Raw genomic sequence first — 26,493 nt, 5'->3', positions numbered from 1 at the left:
GTTCTGTATGGTTTGAAATGACAGGATTTAAAAACAATGCAACTTTAAAAATGATGCAAATTTAAAGTGCTGTGGCATAACTGAAAATTATAAACTGTTTTCTCCTAGATTTATTATACTGGTAAATATCAGAGCCTTGGAATCAAACAAGGTGGTCCTTCAGCAGGAAAATGGGTTGAACTCCCAATCACAAAATCTCCAAAGATTATTCAGTTCTCTGTTGGACATGATGGCTCACATGCCTTACTTGTTGCTGAGGACGGAAGCATATTCTTCACAGGTTCTGCTAGTAAAGGAGAGGATGGCGAATCAAGTACGTATTATGCTTGCTTGACCAATGGTTGATAAAAGCTTATTAACCACCTTTTAATTTGAAAAGAAGAGTGTTAACGTTTTCCAAGAACACGTAAGCATGCCATTGCGTTTGAAGTTTACGCCAGCCACAGGTCCTGACAACTAATGCCACTGCCTCTCCCAGCTAGAGATGTTGATCTCAGTTTTACCACAGTTTGGATTGTGTGGTGGGAGTGCTATTTTAGAGTTGTTCTGAGAAAAGGCAGTCATAAGTTTGATCTAGAGGCCATGCTGTCTGCCTGGGACCTTGAAAAATGGAAGAGCCAAACTTTTGCCTCTTCACTGTTGTTGTAGAGATCTTTGGAAATGGGTGTTTTGCCAGCTAATAACGGAGAGGTTACATGGATTAGAAGTTATAGAAGCACGTTCTTCTGTTCTTGATCAAGCAGAACTCTTCAGACATTAGAGAAGACCGATTAATTTGATCTTAAGACTAACAAATGCCTCTTCAATATAAAATTAACAAATTTCCTAGTTTTGATCTCTAAAGTTGTGTGTTTAGGTTGAAATACACTTCATAAGACAATGAAAGATGGCTTTAGGTGCCCTAAAGCCATGATCTGCTGTGATACTGAATTAAATACTTCACTTTAGGAAACATACTGTTCTGTTATGTTGTGTTAGATTAATTAAAAAAAAAAGTAAAGAATGTGTTTTGAAAAGTTCCTAGCTTCTGGGGATCTTAAAACAAAGCTGATATTTTTGAGTTGTCAGCCTCACGATGTGTACGTTTTAATAGGATAAGGTAATGTATACTTCATAGATAGCATTTTCATATAGTGTTGAAGCCTAACTCAAATCCAAATTAATCTCTCAGTAATCTTCTGTTTTAATAGTGTAGTTTGATGCTACCATTAAAATTAATGTATTTTTCACAAAGGAGGTTTGTGGATAAGTTCAGTCTCCTAGCCATAGAATTTAAACGCAGATTTAATAAGCCTGAAATTTTTGGAGCTCAGTGCAGTCAGTTAGAAATATGATAAATAACACTCAAATGTTGGTATAAAATTCAAGTCTTTGGTTAGAATTTGAAAATGGTTAGAATTTGAAAATTGATTTAAAATAGCATTTTAAGATAGACTTAAAATCTTGATAAACAGCAGCGGTAGAATCCAGCTTTGTCTCAGTTGTGTAGTTCTACCTTTCAAGGGAGTTGTTAACAAAAACTCAGTGGGCTGCATACATTGGGTTTGGCATAGCTCATGCAGAAACAAAGCATATCTAATTTACTGTTCCTGTGAAAGGTTAATTACACTTACAGTATTCCTCAAGAATGTGTGGGTCTTCCCATGTAATATAACTAAAATACAGGCAAGAACATATTTTAAGGTTTGATAATACATTATGGGGTGGATTCTTGAATGTGTTCAAGGGAGAGGAAATTAATAGTAGTACTCCTGTGTAAAAGTCTTTGGATAACAAACTTAGTATGTGCTGTAGTAACTTTGTAGAGTTTTCTGAAATGCAGATCTACTGAAAACTGTGTGGGAGAAAATCATACTACTTTCTCCAGTAAACACAGAGTAAATTTAAGAGATTCAAACAAAAAGATTTCAGGAAATACATTTAAAAGCACAAATTTCAAGATTTCTTTGCGCAACTATTGGGAAGTTATCCAAAATACAATTAAACTGATTCTTTTTGTTGTATATTTAATTAACCTACAGTTTCAGATGAAACAGAAGTTTACCACTTTGAAGTAAATTGCTGTCACTGCTTTTGTTTAAACTAGCAAAATTTAGGTGAGGTTTAGTGCTTACTAGATCTGCTTACTGAAGAATCTGCTCAAGGACCTGATCAAGGCCTTTCTGAATTCTTTTAGAAGTTCAACTCTCTTCTGACTCATCTGGTTCTCTTTGTGACTGTAATTTGGCTCAGGAGTGGATATGCACAAGTTTTAATTTTTTTTCTCCTGATTTCTTTTAAACCTGGGCAGGGAGACTGGATTTCTGTCAGCAGGGTGTGTGTGTGTTCTTTGTAGAAAGTTGGGAATTGTCAGCAAGTGAAAGTAGCTGCAGTTCTCTGCCTTGGGCAAAAATTCACAGGCAGTAATGGTAGCTGTTAGTTTTATCCAGTCTTTACCTATGCTGTCACTGCTCCAATTGCAAACAATGATTTGGGGGGGGGGGGGGGGGGGGGGGGGGTTAGTACTTTTTCTTTCATTTTTCCTCTTGTGGGAATCTGTTATGACTCAAAGATTTTCTAAACATGGTTTTAATAAATAGATAATTTAGTATTTTTCTTTTTAAAAAATGAACTTGCGTAACATTTCTCTGAGAACTTATTGTGGGTATATTGTCATATATATTCTCAGATGGCGATGAGAACTTTTTTACTATGCACTGCTTTGTAAAGTTCATAAAGTTAGTTCAGTATATATATAAAAGAAAAACTTTAAGAATCATTCCTGAAAGATACCTATCTAATCATGACTTTGCTTGCCATTTAATTTTGTGAAAGAAACGAGTGTAATCCAATAAAAATTAGACCAGGAGATCATACAGATGGATTTTTTTCAGTAGCAGCCTGAAAACTAACCCCTAATTGTAAAACAAATGTTATTGTGCCTTTGAAGGTTTTTTGGTGGAATGACTTGCAATTTATTTATTTATTTAAAGCTAAAAGCAGACGACAGTCAAAACCATATAAGCCTAAAAAAATTATTAAAATGGAAGGAAAGATTGTCATATCTACAGCGTGCAATAATGGAAGCAGTTCTGTAATTTCAAAAGATGGAGAACTCTACATGTTTGGAAAAGATGCCATTTACTCTGATAGTACAAGTAAGTTAATATTTGTCTTTTAAGTGATTTCTCAACTGGAGTAATTGAAATTAGTGTGGAAGTTTTTAGATTGCGAAAATGATGTTCGTGTATTTCTTACTCTCCTAATAGATTTCTGAATTTCTGCTGATTCAGCCAAATATGACAGAAGGATAGAAAGAGAAGACAGTTTCCTTAAGTTCTGTAAAAATATATAGCAGCACTGGTGACAAATACCCAAGAGAATGCTTCCACTAAGGAGAAAAAAAAAAAAAATCATTTGTTGTATTAATCTGACACTAGAAAGCCACACAGGGAAAAGTCACAGAAATGAGACATATTTTGTTATAAGGCCTGGTTTCCTGCAGCCTTTGTTCATATGTTTCTCTGCTCAAAAGACAGCCTGTTTTGAATTTGCAGGTGAATCCAGTACATCTCAATTTAAATAAAATATTAAAGAAATAAGCTCCAATGTTGTTATGACTCGTTTAGAATTGTTTTTCAGAACAAGTGATTTGCAGCAGGGGTTGGTTTGGTTTTGGCTTTCCTTTCTTTGCAGGACAAATAGCCTAGGCCTAATTCTCCTTTCAGTTCTTATTCTAGCACTCGTTTTTTTATATCTGCTGGTTTTGTCCCTTGCTGTTAATTTAAAAATTGTCAGTATCCACTAGCAATTTTGTTATATTGCTGAAGTTTCCTTCTCAGGTAGAAAGTGCAATTTACCACTCAACTGTTTTATGTCTTATAGGTTTAGTAACAGATTTGAAAGGCCATTTTGTGACTCAGGTAGCCATGGGCAAAGCTCACACCTGTGTGTTAATGAAGAATGGAGAAGTTTGGACATTTGGTGTAAATAATAAAGGACAGTGTGGACGAGACACAGGCTCCATGAGCCAGGGAGGAAAAGGTGAGGCACCTAGATTTTTCCTTTTGTTTTGTGTTCTGGAAAATATCAAAACTGAAAACTTAGCTAAGAATTTTATTATAAAATATAATTCCAATACTAAAGCTTAAGTACATACAACATGCTTAAAAAAAAAAAACAACAGGTATGGATGCTTTCACTTCAACTGTCAGGTGATCTGCACATACTAATAAACTTAGTTATGTTAAAAAAAAACAAACTCAATTACTTTTCTTTTGTCGGTGAAACAGCTGTTCTTTAAAACAAATTAATAAACCCAAACCTCATCACTCCTTGTCTTACTATGTGCCATTGTTCTAGTAAGAAAAAAATTTCTACCTTTCCTTGTTTGCATTCAGTCTTGAGGCTGTTGTTTGCCTAAACAGAGCATGAATGCAAGTCTACATCTTTCTCCACACAACTGAACGTTTCCATTAGACCTAAATATAGGTATGAAAAATTATACCTATTCACCTTTGTCGGATTGGAATATTTTATACATGACAAGTAAATGATCTGTTACTTGTATGCTGAATATAAATGTTTCATTTCCCTTTTAGTTGTGAAACCTAGATATATACCCCAGCCCATGCTCAGAGAGGTTTCAAAAGAGTCATTGTGCTGGCTGAGCATGCAAATCAGGCATGCCTAGTCATTCCTTTTAAAATCTGATCTGCGAGTGTTCTTCACAGCTTCCTCAGTAGCCACTCTTGGCCTCAGAAAACAGCTATTCTTTGTTTCAATATCTTAATTAGGTTTTGGAGTTGAGAACATGGCAACAGCAATGGATGAAGACCTAGAAGAGGAACTGGATGAAAAAGATGAGAAGTCCATGATGTGTCCTCCAGGCATGCATAAATGGAAGCTGGAGCAGTGTATGGTGTGCACTGTATGTGGAGATTGCACAGGCTATGGAGCTAGCTGTGTTAGTAGTGGGCGTCCTGACAGAGTACCTGGAGGGTAAGCAAACATATGGAAATATACTTGCTGTAGTGTGTTGAATGGCTAAAGCATGTGTTGAATGTAAACTGAGTTGATGTGTTCTTAAACTTCAATCTAAGACAACATTATATCTAAGAAGAGTCTGTGCTTTTAAAATCAGAAGTAGGTTAACATTTTTGCAAATAGCTTGTGGTGGTTGCAGGTGATTTAGTTTTAAATGCTTTTTTTTTTTTTTTTACATTTCTTTAGCATATAGTTCCTTACTAGAAGCTGTTGAATATGAACACTAATATAATCTGTCTCTTGACAGAGCTGCTGGCTTTGGGATAACCTTTCTTTCTCCTATGATGGAAGTTTTTTATATTGCTGTTCCAGTTGCTTTTAACTGTTACTTCAGGGTTGAGCTGCATAAAGGGCCACTGCTTTACATATTGCCATTACTATTTCTCCAGCATTTCATGTGCTCATTGATTCCTTGTTCATGTTTTCATGTGGTGTATGTTTAATTAAATGAAGAAAAGTTAATGCTGAGAAGTCAGTTCAGATATGTATGGTCAGTGTATGCTCCCTGGCACCGTGCAACAGCAGCTAGGATTTAAACTAGCTATACTTTCCGTTTATCTTAGGAAAAATTACGTGTCCACAGATAGAACAAAGTAATAACGTATGTTTTAATTACCAAGGCATCAGTAATGCACGAAAATAAAAGGTAGTGATAAAGCAACTCTGTTTGCTGCAGAATCTGTGGCTGTGGCTCAGGTGAATCGGGCTGCGCTGTATGTGGCTGCTGCAAGGCGTGTGCTAGAGAACTGGATGGCCAGGAAGCAAGGCAAAGAGGAATCCTTGATGCTGTAAAAGAGATGATACCTTTAGATCTCTTGCTGGGTAAGTGATGTGAAATTAGCAAGATGGCTTTTAATTTTCTTTCTTACTGCACCTTTTGGTTGGTTTATTTTTCCCTCAGTACATCTGTTTACACCCTTTAATAAACTCAAGCCCACTGCTGACTTTTGAAACTTGAATTGGAATAACAGGTTACTTTAGAAATAGGTTTGTTCTTTTCAGTTAATATTTCAGTTAGTATTTTGATTCTTCTGCATGATAAAACTTCATATCTTAAGTAATGCAGTTGTTTCTTTCCAATCAAATTCCTGAACTTTTAGATGTATGGGGCAGTTTTAGTGTAATATTGTTAAAATAGATAAAATGTTGCTTATCAGGCAGATTTATTGGTGATAGAGCAAAGTGGGATCATTCTGGTAAGTGAAATATTTTAAACTAACCCTTACTATAGACATGTGCCATTTTGACCTGTGCAGTTATGATATTAATGCTGATACTACAAAGTTGTTCTTGTCCTTTTTTGATAGCCTGAAAATCTTTCTGTAATCTTTTTATCAGAGTTTTTTGCAGTCATATAAGAGATGGGAAATATTGTTTCTTGAAAACTTTTTTCTTTTTTCTCTCAGAAATTTTCAGAGAGAAAGAGCTGCTGTGAATGTGGAAATTACTTAAAAAAAAAAAAAAACCAACAACACCTCCCAGCACCCACCCACCCCTCCCCAAATAAACTCACCTTAGGGGGAAAAAATACCAACTGGTATGATTACTGGAAAATATAGTTTGGGATCTTGCCTTGTAAGATCTGTTATCACAGAATTTTTAATATTGTGTTCTCTGTACTTACAACTGGGCAGTTATAAGTTTTTGGAGATCAGACTTTCCTTCCTTATTTTTTTTTTTATATTTAGATGTACATAGAGCCCTTAATCCTGCATGGATGTATGGATATAGTGTCTGGTATAGAAAAGGACCATAAAATAATCAGATGCGTGACTTAAAATATTTATATATCTTGCCAATTTATTGGGGGGGAGGGGGGAAGGGATAGTAATAATAGCAAATTATATGCTATACTTTGAGTGTGGGATTTTTTTTTTTCCCCAAGCAAAGGTTAAATAGAAACTAGGAGTGGTTCTCTTGATAAGTTAACACGAAGGACCCCAAATAACCTCGCTGTGCATTCCTGATACTTCCATCCAGATATTTCTAAATGTAATTTGCTTGTATATGGCTATCACAGAAGTAGGTTTATACTGATGGTGAATGTGGCAACAGCAGCTCTGCTTCACAGCTGTATTCTCATGCATGACTAGGGAGGAGTTACGGGTTTTGTGCTAACCTCCGCTTTGCTAACTCCTCTCCTAGCAGGACAATTCTCGGTCCTGTGTTGGGCTTGGCATAGTTTGAGGTGGGGGCATTGAACTGGTTGACCACATTTGTCTGGAGAAAAGTGATAGTGCTTCCAGGTGGAGTGTTTGTTTGATATTGGGGACAAGGTATATTTTTTTTTTAGGTTGTTGCAATTTGCTGAAAAAACATTGGAAAAAGGTAGTGCGTATAGTAGTTTTATTGTTATGTTCATTCAAGTCATATTTTCTGTTTAAAAAAGTGTTTATCAGTTTGTTTCAAATTCCTGTTAAATTAGCCAGTTCGTTAAATAAGTCAGATTTAGATACAGATGTATACATGCATTAAAGTAATTGCATGCTTCTTAGTAAGCACAGAGCATATAGTGGGTAAAGCGTTCTTAAACTAAAAAATATCTAATCTATTTAAAACATTTTTAAAACGTGAGCAATTTTATGGTTGTTTTAATAGTAATCCTTTCTGAAACTTTTTGGGGAAAAATCGACATAACCATGACAACACATAATTAAATATAAATATGTATATGCCTAATGGAAAGTAAGTACTAAATACTATTCAATCATGTTGGAATTGTGACAGATTCATGAAAACCAGGAAATTCAGAGATAAGGCCTAAAACTCTTCTCCAATTTATTCAACTCCTTCCTTTATTTCTAAATATTGTGTCAGAGCCATGTAAAGAGCAGGTAGTAAATAGACTTCAGTTTTCATTTATTTAAGTTGTTCTAGGGTTTACCACCATCATAACAATTTTTAAAGATAGTTTTACATATTTTATTTTCTTAATCTATGTAGCTGTCCCTGTTCCTGGAGTTAATATTGAAGAACACCTTCAGTTACGGCAAGAAGAAAAACGGCAACGTGTAAATAGGAGACATAGATTGGAAGAAGGAAGAGGTAAGTGACTTTCTTATTGATGAGAAGCTTGAATAGTTTAAGCAAACTTCTTAGTCTGTTTTCTAAGAATGGAAATTAATTAATTTTGCTCCAGTGAGCAAATAACAGTAACCAAACAAAAATCGGAACCTAAATAGCTAGCTTATGTTATTTAGCATGCTTTTGGAAAATTGTGCAAAATCTGTATGTTTAACAAAGTCTACTCATAAGAATCAGAATTTTAATGTTGAAGAGTAGCATTTTATATCACTTTATAGTTAATTTTCATTTTTTGCTGTTTCCTGGTTGAATAATAGTTTTTTAAAACGTACATGCTAAAGCATTTTTTTACATAAAGAGTTGAAATGACTGCAAGCCTGTCCAGTGCTAGTTACCCATAATACAAATTATTTAATTATTATTATAAATTATTGATTTCTGTTGTATAATAGTAAGCAGAATTTCTTGTTTTATAAAATGAACTTTTCTATATTTGAATAGCATGAAAAAATTGACACGCTAGCTGAATTAGAAAACAAAACACTGCATCATTTCAAAATTTTCTTGCCTTGTGTATTATCTACCTTAGGAATTATTGTTGATTTTCCACACAAACAATATGTGTTTCAACAGGTTTTCAGTACTCTTCTTGTTTTAAAATACCTCAGTGTCTTAATCTGGTAAATAATTAAAGCTGAGAGATTTAGACTGATAGAAATCATAATATTTTAAGGAAGCATGATGATGTGGTTGGTAAGATTATTGTGTGTTGAGAAGACAAACAACTTTATTGGAATTTTATGCTCTTCAAGTTCCTGCTCTGTTAGTAAATACCATTTTGATTCTCCTTTTAGGAATTAGGTACTGGTTTTACTCGGATACAAAATACGTATTGTGATCAAACGTAGTTCCTAGACTCCATGCCAGTGAACCTTGTGGGGCAAAATGTGGCTTTATTTCATTTGCATGTAAGAAATTACTGGTCTTACCACAAATAAAGAGCAACAAGGAAGAGAAAGCTTATAGTTTCCTATGCACGTGGAAAAGGATAGAATATTTATTTTTCTTTGAATCTTTGTGGTTAATTTTAGCTGTGAGGTAGAGAGGGGAAGCCTGTTTTCTTCCTTTGTCTAAGTCATGTTGGAGCTGCATTGCATACTGCTGGCAAATATTAGGTACAGCTAACAATCATTTTTTCTTAAATCCTCATTGAATGCCCAGATATTATTGAAAGCTGCTGCTGTTCAGCCCAGAAAGGTAATGATGACAGAGCTGGGAGGTAAATTTCAGCTGGGGGGCAGGGGGAAGCAGCAGAGAAAGATTTCAGTTTGCTTCCATTTCTGTGGTTAGAAGTAGAAACAGAGCGACATATCCCTTTTGTATGCCATCTGTCTCTTAAAAAAAAAAAAAAAAAAAAAAACAAAACATGTTTTGGATCTAACAGATTCATCTCAGGGAATCAGTATGAGGAATGTGTTGTTATTGTTGGTTTGATAGGTGTATAGGGACTGTAGCTAAAAAGATATTGCTGGCCAGTTTGTTGCACACATCCATATTATATTCTGTATCGAAAGAACATTGAAATTCTATACCTACATGGCTACTGGAGGTAGTGGGTATGTCTAGCTGGAAGGGTTGGAGATTAGTCTCCTGTTTCAGTTCAGAATGACTTATGTGATAAAGCTGGGAATAGTGTTTCACAAATGCTTAGAGATCTTGATTTACATAATCAGGTATGAAAATTTGATTTGATAATCAATCTTCATTTACATAATCAGATGAAAAAGTTGGAGCTTTGTTGCTTCTCCATCCAAATGCTGCAGTTTTCCATGAGCTGGTGGAAAGAACAGCACCATTCTTGAGAACTCTTATGATGTTGCTCTTTTCATGAGAAGAGACCAAGAACATTTAAATAATCTACTAGATTTTCATTTTGCTGTGCAAAAGGTTTTACAACCTGAAAAAACTTAGTTATACTAATGGTAAAAAGAATAGGCAGACTGCTTAGTTTTCCCAAAAAGTTCTAGTGTTTGTGCATATGTAACTGAACAAATCCTTGCTAATGAAATAGCTATTTAGAGATCCAAAGAACGGTTTCAACCTTTCACTTCTCTGAAGACACTGCCTAGTCAGTTAAAGGCCACATTAGCTCTGTTAGGGTCTTTCCTTCAGGTACACAGTGTTTTGTTTATCAGGATTATGATTTCTGAGTTGTAGTGTGTTAATGTGTGGCTTTTGTTCTTTTATGCCAGATCAGTGAGAAACAAAGCATGTGTAGTTTTTGATAGTCAAGAATAGGATCCATCACTGAACGTTGCTGATCAGTCTTTAGTTACAATTAGTGACCTTTGTTCAATACAAGTACTTTAAGTAGATCTTGAATGTCTTATAAGCAAGAGGACTATGAAAGCTTTTTAAGTAAATAGAGGAATATATAATGCCTAAAACAAGCAAGAAAACAAAACAATCACAAAGAAACCTCTCGCTCATTTGCCCACTGAATGTGTTGAAATAGGAGTAAAGTTTAGGACAGGTATAAGAGCACAAGTGCTGGAAGTATACTGGTTTCCACACTGCAGGTTTTTAAGTGGTCTAATTGTTTGTGTTTCTTTACCAAAGCTCCAAATTTAGTCCTGTTACAGTGACCTCTGATTTAAAAATATGTTCCAGTGGTCCACTCGAATTAAGGGAGAAAGTGATGGTTATGTCTACAGGTATGACAACCATGTAACTCCTTCACGAGGTCAGTTGTGGTCTTTTGTATGGAAGAAAATGAGTATGCTCATCTTTATTTGCATTTTTCTGCAAATATAAAGTGTGAATTTCAGTATTCTGGGAAGGAGAAGTAGTTGCCATTTAATTGTTACAATATCAATGGCCTAGTTAAATGTTGTTATATTTGCAATCAAGAGCAGGTAACTCATCTCTCAAACATCTTCCAAGTCAAAGTAGTCTGCTGCTGTTTAAGGGTCCTGTATATATGCTGTTCAGCAGCAGCACGCTGAGTGGTAACTTACTTCAGAAATTTTAGGTGCTTATGCTGAAGATTTCTCTGTTTTTTTATCTTGAAATGGCAGTCACAGCAGATTAGATTATACTTGCTATGATAGAATTGTAACCAGTAAATAATTTTTATGTTTAGAACCAGTTATTCGTTTTGCTGCACTCGAGAAACAAATTTTATTTTAGTGACAAATTAGATCCTTAAAATTAACAGTGGAAAAAGTGTTTCAGTTTGGGATAATAAATCTATTATTTCAAAAAACTTAAAAGTTTCTTAATATTGGTTATATTTCTTTGCTATTTTTAGTGCAACAAGTATGTACAGTGTGTTCAGGTGACCATTTTTGCTGCTTTTTCTGTGAAAGTGGTAGAGTGGAAAGTGGTAGTACCACTGTGAAAGTGGTACTTCACTCAGCTGCTTCTTTCTGCTTCTAGCTTAATGGCTATTGCAAGAGCAGTGAGGAGGGCTCAATTCAACATTTTTGAGTCTGGTGTATGACCTCTTGAGAAATAAAGCCAGCTGTATTCATCACAGATTCCATGCTAAATCATAATTTCCCAACATAATTATTGATGGATGTTTCCAGCTTTTCACTGTCTCTCAGCTTCTGGTTTGTTGTTTCTCAAGCTGGTTTAGAGCTTGATGGGAGTGGTGGGAGATGAGCATCGAAGTAGTTGCACTTTATTCTTTTCCATGGTAATGAGGAAGTTTTATATGTTAGAATGTTCAGAACGTAGTTAGAATATTTTTCTTTTCTTATCAAACACCATTTTTTTTTTTCAGTCTTGGGGGCATTAAATTATGCCTTAACGGATTACAGAAATCCCTGGGCCACATCGTACAATTAATGTAATGAACCGAAGATTACCATTTACTGAGTGAGCTAATCTTGAAAGCTGTTCCTGCGACTTTTTTAGATTGATATTTGAAATGAGATAATTTAGAAGTAGTCAAAGATTTCAATGTATTGCTTAAAGATAATTCTGGGTTTTTTTCAGAAGGCTATGAGGATTGAAAATAGCTTTTTAAACAAACTGTATTTAACTAATAAGCTAAAAAATACAGAAATAACTCTTAATATGGTAATAATAAGTGCTCTCATGCTTCACTTATTTCACCACTACTCTTTCTCAGCCTATGATGTAAAAACCTTTAGATGATCATTACTGAGATACAGATTCATTGTGTAATTAACCAAGGTTTAGCTTCAGATGCCCTTACAGAAAGGGAAAATTATTTTCCTTCAATCTTACTCTACTTGGAACAACAAAAAAACCCCACAGGAAATTGATTAATTTTAGTCAAAACTGCTGTGTATTGAGACAATATTATGTGAGGCTGCCTGTATTTGGCCATTTTTTTTTTTTTTCTGAAGTGTAACTGATTCAGTACTTAGTTTTACTGTGGTAGGCTGAGTATCATATAAATCTGTTTAACATCTGCCCAAGCCACTATTGGCTTGAAATCAGTTTGTCAGTAACACTATTCTTTGTTCATTGCTGAACATATACCTAAATATACATCAGAACTATCTATTCAAATGCAATATTTTTCATTAGATAGTAGTGCAGCTTTTTTCTGTAGTTGTAGTTAAATATTTATTTTGATGCTTTCAGGACCTGGAGGTTATATTTGTTTCAAAGTTTCTTTAAACAAACCAAAACCAACCAAACAAAAACTGTTTTTACTTGAAACAGTATCAAATCCATACATGACTTTCTGTTTAAGAATGCTTACAAGAGAAAGGTGTAGGTTTTTGTCCTTAATGACCAGCAGGTATGAGCCTGTGAAATTACATTGTTGTACTTGAGTTTGTGATTTCTGTCTGAAAGAGGTGATTACTGTTAACAAAATGATTTTTAAACTAGAAATATTTGTATTTCTATTATAGTGTTCGAACTCAGATTTGCAATAGACTCAATGAGAAGAGTTCTGGTTTATATGTAGTGTTTTAATTTACCTTAGGTATTTATATACAGAAAAGCATCTTTCACATTTATTTAGCAATATATACAAAGTCAAGTATTCAGAAGAAAGTGTCAAAATTATGATTATCATAAAACTTACTTCCATCTCATTCTCTATCACGCCCAAATTGCCCTGCATGCTTGTATCTGCTAGCCTGCATCTCTTTTTCCCCTGTTAAAAGCCCTAATAATTTTTGTTCCACGTCCGATTTGTACGATTTAAGTGTCAGTAGAAAAGAGCTTTAAGAACACAGGAGGAGGCATGTATCCTGTTTTTATTTTCAGTGTTTTGAACAAAAGAAGCAAACTGCCATAACCTTAGTTGCCTGCATGGCGCAGTGACATGCTCCATGAATATTTCTGCCATAATAATAAATTGCTACTCATAGTCTGAAAAAAAACAATTTTAAAGAACGTTCATCTTAACTATTATCCCTGCCTTGTGGGAATATTAAGTTTTGCTTCCCTTAAGGCTATAGAGGTGGGACATTATCTCAGTTTTCTGCTTTTGTTTTCCACTTTTAGTAGAACTGAAACTAAGCATTTGTCCCCAATTTCATTTTCTGAAATATTTTTCTTTAAAATTTACCACCCGTTGACCTATTACATAACTTTGTCTGTATTAGGGGTTTGCTTCCCTATTTTATTATTTAAAAAAAAAAAAAAAACCAAAAACAAACCACAACACCTGTCTGTTTTTTCTCTTACAAGTATTCCAGAAGCCCAAAATAGGGGTTTACAACATAAAGTGCTATCCAACCTAGGACTTCCCTGAGAAACCTTAATTTATACTGCTTTTGTATGTTCCTCTTAATACAATCTTCAGTTGTGTGGTCGTGTACTATTTTTTCAGGTAGCCTGCTACATTCAGTGCACTGGTGTAGAAGTCGCCATTTGAGATCATTGATTTCAGTCTTCTGTAATAACAGCTTGCTAAACAGCATTTGTTTAGGGAAAGGTACCAGAAGAAATCAAAGTATGTGTGATATAAATTCATATCAGACAGTAAACTCTTTGATAGTTCTGCCTAAGGGCTTAGATGGCCAAGAATGCAACAGAACATGAGTGCACGTAGGATGATGTTAATTGTGCGTGTTTTCCTGTAGTTGACTGTGTTATTTAATAAATGCATTCTATTTTCCTAGAAAATGAAATTATTTCTGTGGATAAATGTTTTTTTTTCGTTTATCTTCTTAATGCACTGCCAGACAAAATCTATCTTGAAAGGCCTGGATCGTGCAGGTCCAAGAAAGAAAAGCTTATCTTGACATTTCTAGACTAGGGATATTTAACCTTGCAGCTTAGCTGTGGAAAAACATTCTATAAAAAAATAAAGGGGGAGAGTGAATGTCATTTTGCATCGTACAGCAACTGATTTAAAATAGCAACGCTACAGTCTACCAGTGACTCGCCTTGGCTTATCTCTGTAACTTGAGCTACTAAAATAACTGAGAGTAGGTTGTTATTCCCCATGTAGATCTATCTATGTCAGAGGCTTCTAGAAGAGTTTTTCAAATAATACTCTGCAGGCATTTTTAAACAAAATAAAGGAAGTGTCTAATGCCTGGCTGAATTGTTCCACCAGAGTAATTCACAGTACCTAAAGTCTGCTCCCTTTGTACAGGCAACCTCAGATGTAAGCACAGAGCAGATACGGTCTGTATGAATTGTTCTAGTGTTTTGTTTCCTGTGGTGTTATTTTGGAGGGAGAGGAGGTACTTTACATTGTGCCAGCACATACTGAACATGCAGGCATCATAATGTAATCAAAATGTACACATTTCCTATCATATTATGATTGTGTTACAGATTTAGCATGCATAAAAAGCCAAAGAGGAGGACAGACTTGCACATCCTGTTACATGGATTGGATACAAATTGTTATGAAATGGAGATATATTGCATTTAACTTTATTTTGAATTGAGGTTCTTTACATAATGGGTGGGAATGTAGAGTGTATAGGAATATCCAAAAGCAAAGCTGAATCCTGCTTTGGTCAGAAGGTTGGATTCTGTTAGAGTTGTCATCTTGACTAGGGAAGTGGAATTCAGATGAGTGGCTTGGCAATAAAAGGCAGCTGTGTGCTAGCACCATGCTGGAGCTGACAGCCTTTTGTGCTTCCTAAACATTCCCTATCTCCCAAATCTCTTGTAGTTCTTTTACTCACCCTAATGTACTTCACTTCTTTCTGTGCTCCTGAAATTCTCTCTTTCATTGCCACCTTTGCTCTTAGCACTGAAATGCCAAAGGCTGCCTTCAAGGCTATGTCTCGTCCCCAGGCTGCTTGTTGCGCAGGCATTTTCTGGAACTTCAGAATTTTTTGCCTAAGTTATCTAGAGATCACATCTTCTGTTTGATCACCCACAAATATCTTAGATCCACATGCTTCAAGCCGCACTATTTGCAGTCCTTGCATCTCTTTTTGCAATTTTTCTGATCTGTGTTTCGCTTTTGTCATACTGTCATGTCCATTCTCTGTTTCTTGGGCTTTTCATTTCATTAGGAACTTCTCAGTAAGCAAGTCCCATTACTTTTTTCTTTATTTTTTTCCCTTTTTTTTTTTCCTATCTTTTCCTGTTCTTCATCCAGCTTTCCCCTGTATCTTTTGTCCTTCAAACATTTTTTAGCTTTCATAATCTGCTTGTCATTCATCTCTCTCTCCTTTCTTGCCTTTTCCTGCTCTGCCTCAGTATACTCCTCAGTACCTCCCCTCCAACTTGGAAAGAGGGGAAGTGTGGCATACTTTTTTGTATAAGTCTAAACACTGGGAATTAGAATATTAAACACAGCAACTGGCCTGGCAGAAAGTAATCTTTACCAAAAATGTATCTATTAAATGGAAGCTCCAACTGAGAGGAGACTGTGAAAAGTGGGAGCAATAGCAAGACAACTAAAGGAAGAATCTGCAAGATGAAGGTAAAGCAAATAAAGATCCTTGATCATCAGGAGGAGTTCTTAATTAACAAGGGGACCTATTCTGGGATAAAGAGAGTCCAGATAAACACAGTAGAACCAAACCAAAAAAAAAAAAATCCATGCTCTGTGTAGAAACATAGATGATTAATGAGGTTTTTGGCCATTATATTAGCTAACGCATATATCCATCTCAAAGCTGGGGGAAAGGCAGTAGTGGATTTTTAAAACATTTTTAATTTTCTTTTTTTAAGTTAATGCTAAAATTTGGGAACTTGTTTGTGTGAAGACAGGTTTCTTCATCTGAAGGTTCTAAAGCTAGATAGATTTGGCCTAACTTCCACTTGAATTTCTTTCCATGCTGTTTACTATTAGTGAAGGAACTGATGGACTAAAGCTGACAGCAGGAAACCTGAGACAATGGGCATTTATGAAAAGTTAGCCTACGTTAACTTGGCAATAAAGTTCAGCTAAGGAAATAGAATATCAATGATTTTGGGGAAGGTGGAGGAATACTTGTTTTCAAAGTTTCAAATAAGCTGTTTGTAACATGACAGGGACTGGGTCTGGGAAGCTGTGGAATGGTGAGAGCGGCACTTGGCAGAATTAGCTGTTCCTGATTCATGGTTTCCATTGAATGTGAGACTTCTGGAAGAAGGAGATGCCTCCAAAGAAATTCTTAGTGGCATGCTTAACCTTTAAAATAGAGGAAAAATACAGTTTTAAGGAACAAATTGCTGATCCATGATCTACATGTAATAAGCCTCAATTAAACTTAATACAGCACTGCTTGGGTCTAGATTTTAAAATGAAAAAGTAGTCTGGAGAAAATTTTAAATACATATGTCATTGCTTTCTTCAAATACAAGTCATCTCTGGAAGACCTTTACGTAGATGGGAAATACCTTAAAAATAACTTAAATAGATTTCAAAATCAGTAGGTAGATAAGAAAAAAATCATACTGTTTGAATAATTTTCTTTGTGCAACAGGTGGTTTTGGATAGCTATTTTCTTTATAAGTGATAACTTTGCCTTTTAAATATGGTAATTACAAACAGTTGTATGGCTATGTTTTTTAAATCTACTATTGATATGATGATATTGTTCCAAATCAGTATTTTGAATGTAATGTTGTAGGATGTAATGCATGATAATTAATCTTTTTAACTGTTAAAGACAGTAATGGATATTTGCTATCAAATTTGACTGCAGTGTGAGTCTGTTGTATTGCCATTGCTTGGAGTACAGTTGCATACTTACAAGTTCAGGTAAAACTGTCACTGTGGGATATTTATTGTTTCTTTGCATAATATTTTTATCTTATTATCAAGAAATGGCAACTTTATTTAGGACCTTTTCAATTTAGGAAAACAAGATTATTATATAATTATTAATAATTTTTTTTCATTGCTTTTAATTTGAATTTTGTTTAACACACTGTTTCCATTTTGTGAGCTTTCCTATGCATGTGCAAAATGTTTCTCCTCAGGCCCCCTTGTATTTCCTGGTCCTATTTTTATGAACCATCGAGAACAGGCTCTAGCCAGAATCAGACCCCATCCAGCACAGCTAAAGCATAAACGGGACAAGCACAAAGGTATTTGGTCTTCCTTATTGGCTAGGGTGGAAATAAGGCCGCCTTCCCAGTCACTTCTTCTGTGCGCTGAATCTGTCTTTTCAAAGAACTGCACAAAACGGGTTCTGCCTTTCTTCTTGTTAGTATCTTGTTACCTGAGGAGAAAGAAAATGCATTTAAATGTTGACCTTTTTTAAAAAATGTAAATGTTTAGTAGTCTGCATCATCTTTGTTTTTCTTTTTTTTCTTTTTTTTTTTTTAATGCAATATGCATTGTCTTTCTGTGTGTCACTTCTCATTTCTGATGCTGTCTCATTCCTAAGGTTCTTTAATTTTACTGTAGGAAACTTGTGCACCTCCCAGTGACTGACTGCTGCGTTGCATTTGTGTTGGATTTTTTGAACCTTTGTCTTGTACATCTAGGGTGATTGCTTTAACATATCAATTTCAGACTTGTTAATTCTAGCATAACATTTTTCATAGCTATGTTATCTTTTAACAAGCCTTTTTTTAGAAATGAAATATTTAAAATAATGTATACAACACTTTTTTACTAGCTTTGAATAGGGAGAATACAAATCAAAATACAGGTTTTATGCTACAATGTTCTTGAGTTAAACATTCGTTTGCAGAATGTAAGTAAGGAGACGTCTTTGATATTTCTGATATTTTTGTATGTCTGGAAGGCCAATTCATTATACCTTGAATTTCTACATGTGTAATTTGTTCAGATATGTGATATATTTTTTTATTTAGGAAGAGGTGGTGTATTACTAAAAATTTCAACTGAATTTATTAAAGTTGAGCTGTATCAAATCTGATTGTAGTTTGTATATATCTGTATATAGATGTGTGTGTACATTTGTATGTATATATAAAGGATAAATATGTAAAACGTAGATTACAGACCTGATCAAAGTAAGTATAAAGCTCCTAAAATGGTGAGGGCCTGGAGCATTTCAACTATTTTTTAAAGAATTTTTTTAAGAATTTAAAAAATATTAAAGGAATTGTTAGAATGGCATTTCAGTTGAATTAATGGAATTATCACAATAGTGATAGTATTTGGCATGTATGCAAACAAATTGTATGAGAGTTTGAAGCCTTTTGGGTTATGATTTCAGTGTGTGTGGATGATAGGCCTACCTAGTTATGAACGTGCTGGATCATGAAAGCATCCGAAGTTTATTTTATGGAAATGAAAGCAGAATCTGATCCTTTGTATTTGCAGAACATCTAACATATGCATAACATATATAAAGCAATAATCAAGCAATCTGAGGCAGGGATGTTGACTTCAGTAAAAGGGCAGTATAACATTGAAATCAGCATGTTCTTTTGTTTTACTTTTGAATGGGGTGCTTTCCAAACCGCCATTCTTACTTCAGAGGTTTCTGCTAAAGTAGTCTTGTAACTCTTCACACCAACCAGACCTTCAAGATCTTTGGGCAAGGAAAATTTATTTTGATGGGTAGTACTGATGAGGCCGGTACTAAACTTGCTGGTTCCTGTTCCTGCTTCTCTATTTGCAGCTGCAGAACTTGATAATGATATTTAAACTTGAATGTGAGCAGCTTCTTCAGGACTGACAATTATGGCCTAATTCAAAAAGTATATTTGATGTGTACTTGTACATATTATCAAATCTACATGTTTTTCACTTGTGGAATTCTTCTGTTGAACTGCCTAGTTGAAAACTCCTTCAACTTCATCAAAATACTCATTTTCTGGAAAGCTTGCCGTTGTCGTCTACTCATTTCACATTTATAGGGTCTGTATATCAAGGCCCTTGTTATTACAAAAAATGTGTTTTAAGCATAATCATAATTTTTCTGATCTATAGCTGTGTCTCCATCACAAGTGGAGATAGAAAGGAGTAGGTACCACCTTCTTGGTGTTCATGGACGCTTTGACACTAAGAAGAAAAACGAGCTTGCGCTTCATCGTCGTTCTTTAATGAGGCAGTGAGTTCCCAGCCTGCATCTCCAATCCCTGTGGACTTCATCACTGGGGATCTGAGTAAAAAAGATTAATGAAAGTCTGTAGAATTTTCTGAACTGTAGAAATGAACTGAGTAGCAATTAAAAACAAAGTAAGCTGCTTGAGTCAATTAAAGTTCTGTAAGCAAATGCCACCTTTTTCCTGTATTTGGGAGTAGTGGCAATGAAAAAAATCTTCTAAACGGTATGAAACCAAATACCCTCAAAAGGACAGAGGTTAGATGAAGCTGAACCTGCATGGATGGAACAAGCTATATATCAACCGCTTTGCAAATGTGTTATCATGACAACAAATATTAATTTGTTAATATCAATTATTAATAACAAAGTTTACTTTCTTTATAACATAGCTTTTTTTGCTATTATGAGTTCTGTCTCTCTATTCAGACTCCCTTATCATCTTTCATACCAGCCCCTCTCTCCCCCATCATTCAGTAATTCTTTTTGGAGGGTTAAATTTAATTAGATGAAGTTGCCCAGAATTTTGAAGAGGTTAGGAATAACTCTTCATGTCATATACTGCAAATGGAGCATTATGCCTGTGAACCATTGCAAATCATAAACAAAGCAGGACCAGCAGTAGCTGATAGAGGAAGAAGAAACTGCTGAAGAAATTCCCTCTATTGAATAGGCAGATAAAGTATAGCATTTATACAAGCTTTGATTCATTCTCTAGAGTTTAGAAATTGTTGCTGCTTCCTTGTTTCTCAAAGAAATCTGCCGCCTAAATGACTTACTCGAGACGTTACACTTGTTAAATAATTTGAAAATATATCCTTGTCATTTTGTAAGGTCCTTTTGGTATCTGTGGAGAATAAGGTAACTCATAAATGTATGCCTTTTTGTCCACCTGTGAATTAAAGCTGAATACCTAATTTAAGAAGACAACATTGAAAATATCTTTCCTGGTTTCTGTCCTCTGTTGGAAAGAGGCTAGAGATGGATCTCTACTCCTCCAAAACATATGTTTCTATTTGGCAAGCTATCCGGGTCACAGAAGGTACCTAAGAATTCACACTCTTGGTCAAATACACTTCTTTTGGTTTGTATTCATATAGCATAGAAAAATAAGTACATGGAGATGATGAATGTGTTTTGCCATTTCTCAGTATTGCAGTTTTACTTGCATTCAGGTCAGATAATGGAATAAATGATTTGGCCAGTAAATTCCTGTTTGCATTTACTTTTTGGCTGAGCTGAACAGGTAAGCCAATACTGGTACAAAAATTCAGGACACAGTTATTACTGAGTTTGTAATTAGAATGCAAGTTTATTATCACATTATCATAAGTGTTATGCAGTTGTGATTCTATATATCAAATTTCACCTGTAAGCTCAAGTAAGGTCTGTAGCAACCTCTCAGGCATCCAACAGACTTACTTTTTTTTCTGTCCTCATAGGATGGATGATTTTCACAACCAGAGGTAGGTTTCTTTCTTCCCTGCACTGCAGCTATAATATTGGTTACAGATATTTCAGCTGAAGCCTGTGGTGGACACACAAGAAGCTGCAGTCACAGGCTGATTTGTTCAAGTAATGTTGTTGTGTATAAAGCCTGTAGATGATACTAAGGCATTCAGAACATCCTGTGAGGGTTGAACATCACAGATACTAACCAGTAATTTGACTGATATACTTTATTTGGGTAATCGCTGCTGAACTGAACAAGATTAGTTGGCAAATGATGTGGTATAACGAGAAAGTTATTCTAAGCATTTTTTGTGTATGGTCATGTTGCAATAAAGCTTTTCATCTGTGGGGAGAAGAAACACATTTAACATCTTTAGAAGCGTTTGTTCCCTCCTCCAAAGATGGTCAATGAGAAATGAAATATCATCACCCTTGCTGCAGCTGAGGAACACTAACAAGATGTTTTTTCTCAGGTTAAGACCAAGGGTCCGAGATGCCATTCTGTAACAATGTTGGGGTTTTTTTGCCAAAGAACTCTTATTTATAGGTTATGACTTCACTTACTGTTGGGACTGAATAAGCTTTTTCTTCATTCCTGGAAAGCAGGTCTTTTTTTTTTTTTTGTGGTAGCAATATCAGCCAAGAGAACTTTTGAGCATGTTTCACAGAGTGAAAAACTGTCTTCAGGAGTTAATAATTTTCTAAGGAAAATGGAGGGGGGGGGGGGGTGTTGGTTGGTTGTATTTCCAGTTATTTTGCTTTCCTTCCCCAACTGTGTAATATAACAAAGATGAAAACCCATCATTGTGAAGTTGTTCATGGAGCCCACCCCTCAGTGTTGACAGCAGGAAGCGCTTTGGAACTTTTCCTTGGTGCTTTCTCCTCTCTCAGAGAGATGAAAGAGTCAGAGTTTCTGTTAAGTGGTAGTCTAGCTGGATAACACTGGAATTACTAACTTGTTCTGCTTACAAGTTTCCATTCATTCAATCAGAAGACTCTCTGCTTCAGTAGTCTTTCTTTCTATGCTTCTCTTTTAGGAACAGTTGCTTTGATATTACTTCTAATGAAATGAATATGTGCACAATTGTTTGAAGAAAAGCAAGCATGTGTGTCCATAGTTAAAATTGTTCTCAAGATGCATGCAAATAAGCTTTCTGCATCCACCTCTCACTCACATATCTAAAAAAATTTTCACTCTCTGAAAGTACTGAAAGGAAAGGGGATGACCCAATTTATTTGCAGCCTTATCTCTAAGTATAAGAGCTTGTAGAACTCAATTCTCCTGGTCAGTGCTGCTAGAAAAATATAAGCCTTGGCCATATAATGGGGTATACATCTAAACAGCCCAAAAGTATGCTGTAAAGGCAAGTAGTGATATTGTATTTAGTTTTGTATATTTTAGTCAAAAGACTTTTTTTTTTCCCTAAACAAGACTAGCTGAATCTTACTTTTTTTAGTTAACAAGGGTTTTCTACTTACTGCACATAAATTATTTTAGGGTGCTTATCAAGTTCTGAAGATCCAGCCGATTCAAAACTCATGAGGCAGTTAGTAACCACGGAAGGAAGGCTGAGAGGAGTTCCATTTTCAGTTTGTAAATTTCACACTTAAGCACAGTAAGATATGTATGGAGGTCAGTTGCTTCCATTCCTGCATTCTTAAAGGCTTTGAGAAGTTAGCTTTGGAATTTGAAAATGCCAACTCTGTAAAACTTTTTCCTTTAAAATAAATTTATTTCTCGGATAAGAAATTGCAAAATTTCTTTAATGTGAATGTACTTATCTCTACATCTTACACAATAGTATTTAGTGTTTCCTTAAGGGTAATACGGTGTTATGCTTTCATTTGCAACTTTGGAAAATATGGGAATATATCTAGAATCATCTTTTATTTAAAGGCAATATCACATATTTATAATTTGAGAAAACAGCAATCCTCAACTATTTGCTAGTAATTGTTGAAGCACTTAAGAGCAGTATGTTTTTCTTACAATGAGGCAGGAAATGTACATGTACCTGTTCAGGTCTCTGCAGATCACTTGATACGCCGCTGTTGTTACACGACCAGAATACGACTTCTGCTAAATTTTGTTAATATGACTGTGTGTAGGTGACATGGTTGCTGTGTGTCTGGTTCATCTCACTGTAGGAAGTGCTTGCAGCCATGACGCATACTTACTGGACATGTGCATTCCTGGCAGGTGACTGTTCAAGTGCATTTGGACAGTGGGAAAGCTTACATTTTTCATTAGAGTCATCAATGATTGAGGGAGGAGGGGAGACAGGGGCCACAGGTAGATTTCCAGAACAATTTGCTTTTTTCTGCCTCTGTCCGAAAAGCTTGTGTGAAAGAGGGAAGCGGTAAGTAGGCTGCTTGCTGAATAAATAATTCTGGTGGCAATATTGACTCTTAGAACCACCTCCTGATTACTTTGGCATGTAGAGTTTAATGCAAAAGTAGGCATAAAAAGTTCAAAGGCACTATATTTGAGAAATAGCCAAATTGTTGACTAAAGTACTAGAAGCATGTTAAGGCAGAATTACATGACTAGGAGGAAAAATTCGGGGGTGGGGGTGGGGGGGGGGTGCGTGTTGCTGTTAAATAGGGTTCTGTCTCTTTGTATTTGCTTTTGTTAATACAAAAAAAGCTGCAGACAGACCTTCAGAAACATTTCTTCTAATGTGTATGCAGTCTGGTAGTACACAACTGATGCTGTTGGAAAAAAAATCAAAAATCCCATGGCAATTCTTAGAGACAGACAATTCCTTTACCATGTCTCCATTTCACACATATCCAACATGTAGTGCAAGTGTAATTCTTTTTGATGAAGGGCATCCACATTTTCAAAGGGATTCCTTACCTATGCTATTAAACCCAATTCTTCAAAAGCATTACTTAATACCTATACACACTGTTCCTTTACAGATGTAAAGTACATGGAGATTCATATAATTTCTGTACTCAGTCGTCACTAGAAAAGAGCTTTATTTCCAGAACAGTAAGATTTGTTAAAACAAATGTGATGCTGCACACAATGAATAACGGAGTCACAGAGTTCAGACTTCCACTAATGATTATTCAGGAAAACATGTAGAAATTGTAAATACAGATTTAAATTAACGACACCTTGAATGCCTTGAGCAGCAATTGTTTCCCTGTTCAGTTTTGTTAATAAAGCAGTAATTGGTCAGAATTATCATAGAAAATATGTGGAATCTCCTTTGTGCAGTTATTTTTCACTTCATGTATTTTCTCTCATTTGTCTATGCTAGAGACAGTGTGACTGAAGTCATACGTGAAATTTTTCATTGTGAAAGTGCACTTTCTTTAGAGCTTTCATTGCCTGCTTTCTACACAGGTATAGGTGTTTTAATGGTGATGAGCATGTTGTCTATTTCTTTGTCATGTTGGTTTCCTGTGAGTATTAAGAAACCACCTTCCTTTGTGACCCTGTGACTGTATAGTTTAATTATAGTGTAATTGTTAGAGGCAGTAAACATTCTGATTTCTGGAGAAGATAGTGGCTTTCAAGAAGTTTATAAATAATACACTTATTTGTCACTTCAGTGCTTTTATGTGATGCAAGAGCAGTTTGACTTTAGGAACCAATAATGCACTTCATACTTGCTAAAAGAAATCACGGAAACGATGTCTAAAAATGCATCTTAAGCAGACAGGAAACAGACGTGCTAGTAGTGAGTATGTCGGCATTGTTAGAAATGAGCTGCACAAGTAATTGTTAGTTATGTAAAACAAGTGCTATATGGCCAAGTTGGAGTCAAGTAAAATCCTTAACAAGTAGTAATTGAAAAAAAAAAAAAAAAAAAAAAAACCACAGATCAGGCTATGCCTATTGAGTTTAACTACAGTGCTTTCTGTCTAGTTCATAATGCTATTTTATTGAAGAAAGAAAGTGGTGGTTATTAAGCAAAACTTCTGAAGTTGCTTGAATTTCCTCTTTTGCTGGTCATTTTTGTCTGCTCTCTGGAAGTTTCTGCCTTGGAAGATGTGATATTTTCCAGTGTGTAACTTTGTAGTAGGTTGTTTAGAAGTAGAGTTTCTGTCATCTTTCACATCTACTTTGATGCCACATTTTGAGCTGTCTCTCTTACTATTCTGTGAGTTCTTTCTCCTACCTTACAAATGGCGGGTGGGGAGTTACTTATTATTCTTGTTCTATTCATTCTTCTAATATAACTCTTTTAGAAGACATGGGGTATAATTATAAGTTTTGTTTATAGATGGAAGTGGAGAAAGAGGTGAGAAGGATGCCAGCAAAATCACAACCTATCCACCAGGGGCTGTGCGCTTTGACTGTGAACTGCGAGCTGTACAAGTCAGTTGTGGATTTCACCATTCAGGTAAAAATAAATAAATCAATGTTAATTATAGTGTAGAATTTTTGTTGTGGGGTTTTTTTTTTAATGTTGTCATATGTGTTTTCACTGCTTTGTGTTTAATTTTCAATAAGGATGTACATGAGTGTTAAAGGTTGAAAAGGTTGCAGTCTCATTTTGTGCCTACTACACTGTCCTTCAACAGTGAAAAGGATTATAAGTATCATATATTGAGTTACATCAGAGCTTTTAAGCAATTTTTGAGTCATTTGAAAACATCTGCATGGCACAGCTCTAGCCCTGCATAGAGATGCTAGCTGGGATGGGCTGTGGAATCTGGTATAGATCTCTTAGTGTTTCAGTAGGGATCATTAACTGTGCTGCTCAGAAAGGTTAACCAGCATTGGTGAAGTACCATGTTAACATATGCCTGTGTCAGAAAAATATTATTCTTTTTTGTTTGTTTTTCAGTGGTTTTGATGGAGAATGGTGATGTTTACACATTTGGATATGGGCAGCATGGGCAACTTGGACATGGTGATGTTAATTCCAGGTGAGCTGGTAATTAAAGGACGTGATTGTGTATTACTGTACTGCTGCATAGAAAGCGGCTAAATTTCTGTTCCTCTGTAGCTAGCAATTGTGAAAACTCAAATATTGTCCAAATAAAGTTGATAAGCTCTTGTTCTGCACTTATTCCCCATAACGCCCTGAATATAGATACAGTAACAGTACTGTTGTACTGTATAAGTAATTTGTTTAATACATGAAGGCCTCTGTGCATAGTTATTAGCATAGCTTTGATAAGTGAATTTGAAATGCTTCTCTCTCTTCAGTTCTCCCCACATATATGAGAGAATGACATTGAAATCTCATTAAGACTTCGTTATTTCTGTAAAATACTACATATGCAATAATTCAAATAGTATGGTGTTGTAAACCTAGATTAACCTGTTTCTGTTACACCATTGACAGTAGTTCATTTATGATAAAAATCTCATTTTTGTTTATTATTAATCTCTAAAATTAAGTCACTAAGCTTGGGTCTCAGCTGCACTTTGTAGATACTTATTTTGGATGTCAGTGTGAGTGATGTGTGCTGTCTGCGGTCAATGGAAATAGAGAAGTCAAGAGAGTGTGGAGAGCTATTTGTCTAACCATCCACTACTTAATCTACTTTAGGTATGCTCAGTAGCTCTGTAAACTTGATGGGCTTGATCTCCATTGACTACAGT

The 26,493-nt window shown here is 35.3% G+C and overlaps 1 protein-coding gene across 22 annotated transcripts in view; it reads left to right on the top strand.

The window, feature by feature from the left end:
• Positions 1 to 26,493, top strand: part of MYCBP2 (MYC binding protein 2) — a 210,179-nt gene that overhangs the window by 58,961 nt on the left and 124,725 nt on the right. For 15 of the 22 annotated variants that reach the window (XR_012773473.1, XM_075488475.1, XM_075488438.1 and 12 more), the window contains exons 12-21: positions 109 to 313; positions 2,973 to 3,137; positions 3,865 to 4,023; positions 4,776 to 4,980; positions 5,702 to 5,847; positions 7,969 to 8,070; positions 17,425 to 17,532; positions 20,912 to 20,935; positions 25,163 to 25,282; positions 25,730 to 25,811. Coding sequence is in view for 21 of the 22 variants with exons in the window: in XM_075488475.1 (XP_075344590.1) it covers positions 109 to 313; positions 2,973 to 3,137; positions 3,865 to 4,023; positions 4,776 to 4,980; positions 5,702 to 5,847; positions 7,969 to 8,070; positions 17,425 to 17,532; positions 20,912 to 20,935; positions 25,163 to 25,282; positions 25,730 to 25,811 (1,316 nt within the window). In the remaining variant the exon portion in view is untranslated. Of the gene's footprint in view, positions 1 to 108; positions 314 to 2,972; positions 3,138 to 3,864; positions 4,024 to 4,775; positions 4,981 to 5,701; positions 5,848 to 7,968; positions 8,071 to 17,424; positions 17,533 to 20,911; positions 20,936 to 25,160; positions 25,283 to 25,729; positions 25,812 to 26,493 lie in introns of those variants that run through there. The other 7 variants (XM_075488539.1, XM_075488604.1, XM_075488596.1 and 4 more) reach the window with 3 other exon arrangements.

Source organism: Mycteria americana, chromosome 1 (genome assembly GCF_035582795.1).
Source record: "Mycteria americana isolate JAX WOST 10 ecotype Jacksonville Zoo and Gardens chromosome 1, USCA_MyAme_1.0, whole genome shotgun sequence".
Classification (NCBI taxonomy): Eukaryota; Metazoa; Chordata; class Aves; order Ciconiiformes; family Ciconiidae; genus Mycteria; species Mycteria americana.
This window is presented reverse-complemented; position numbering and strand designations above follow the sequence as displayed.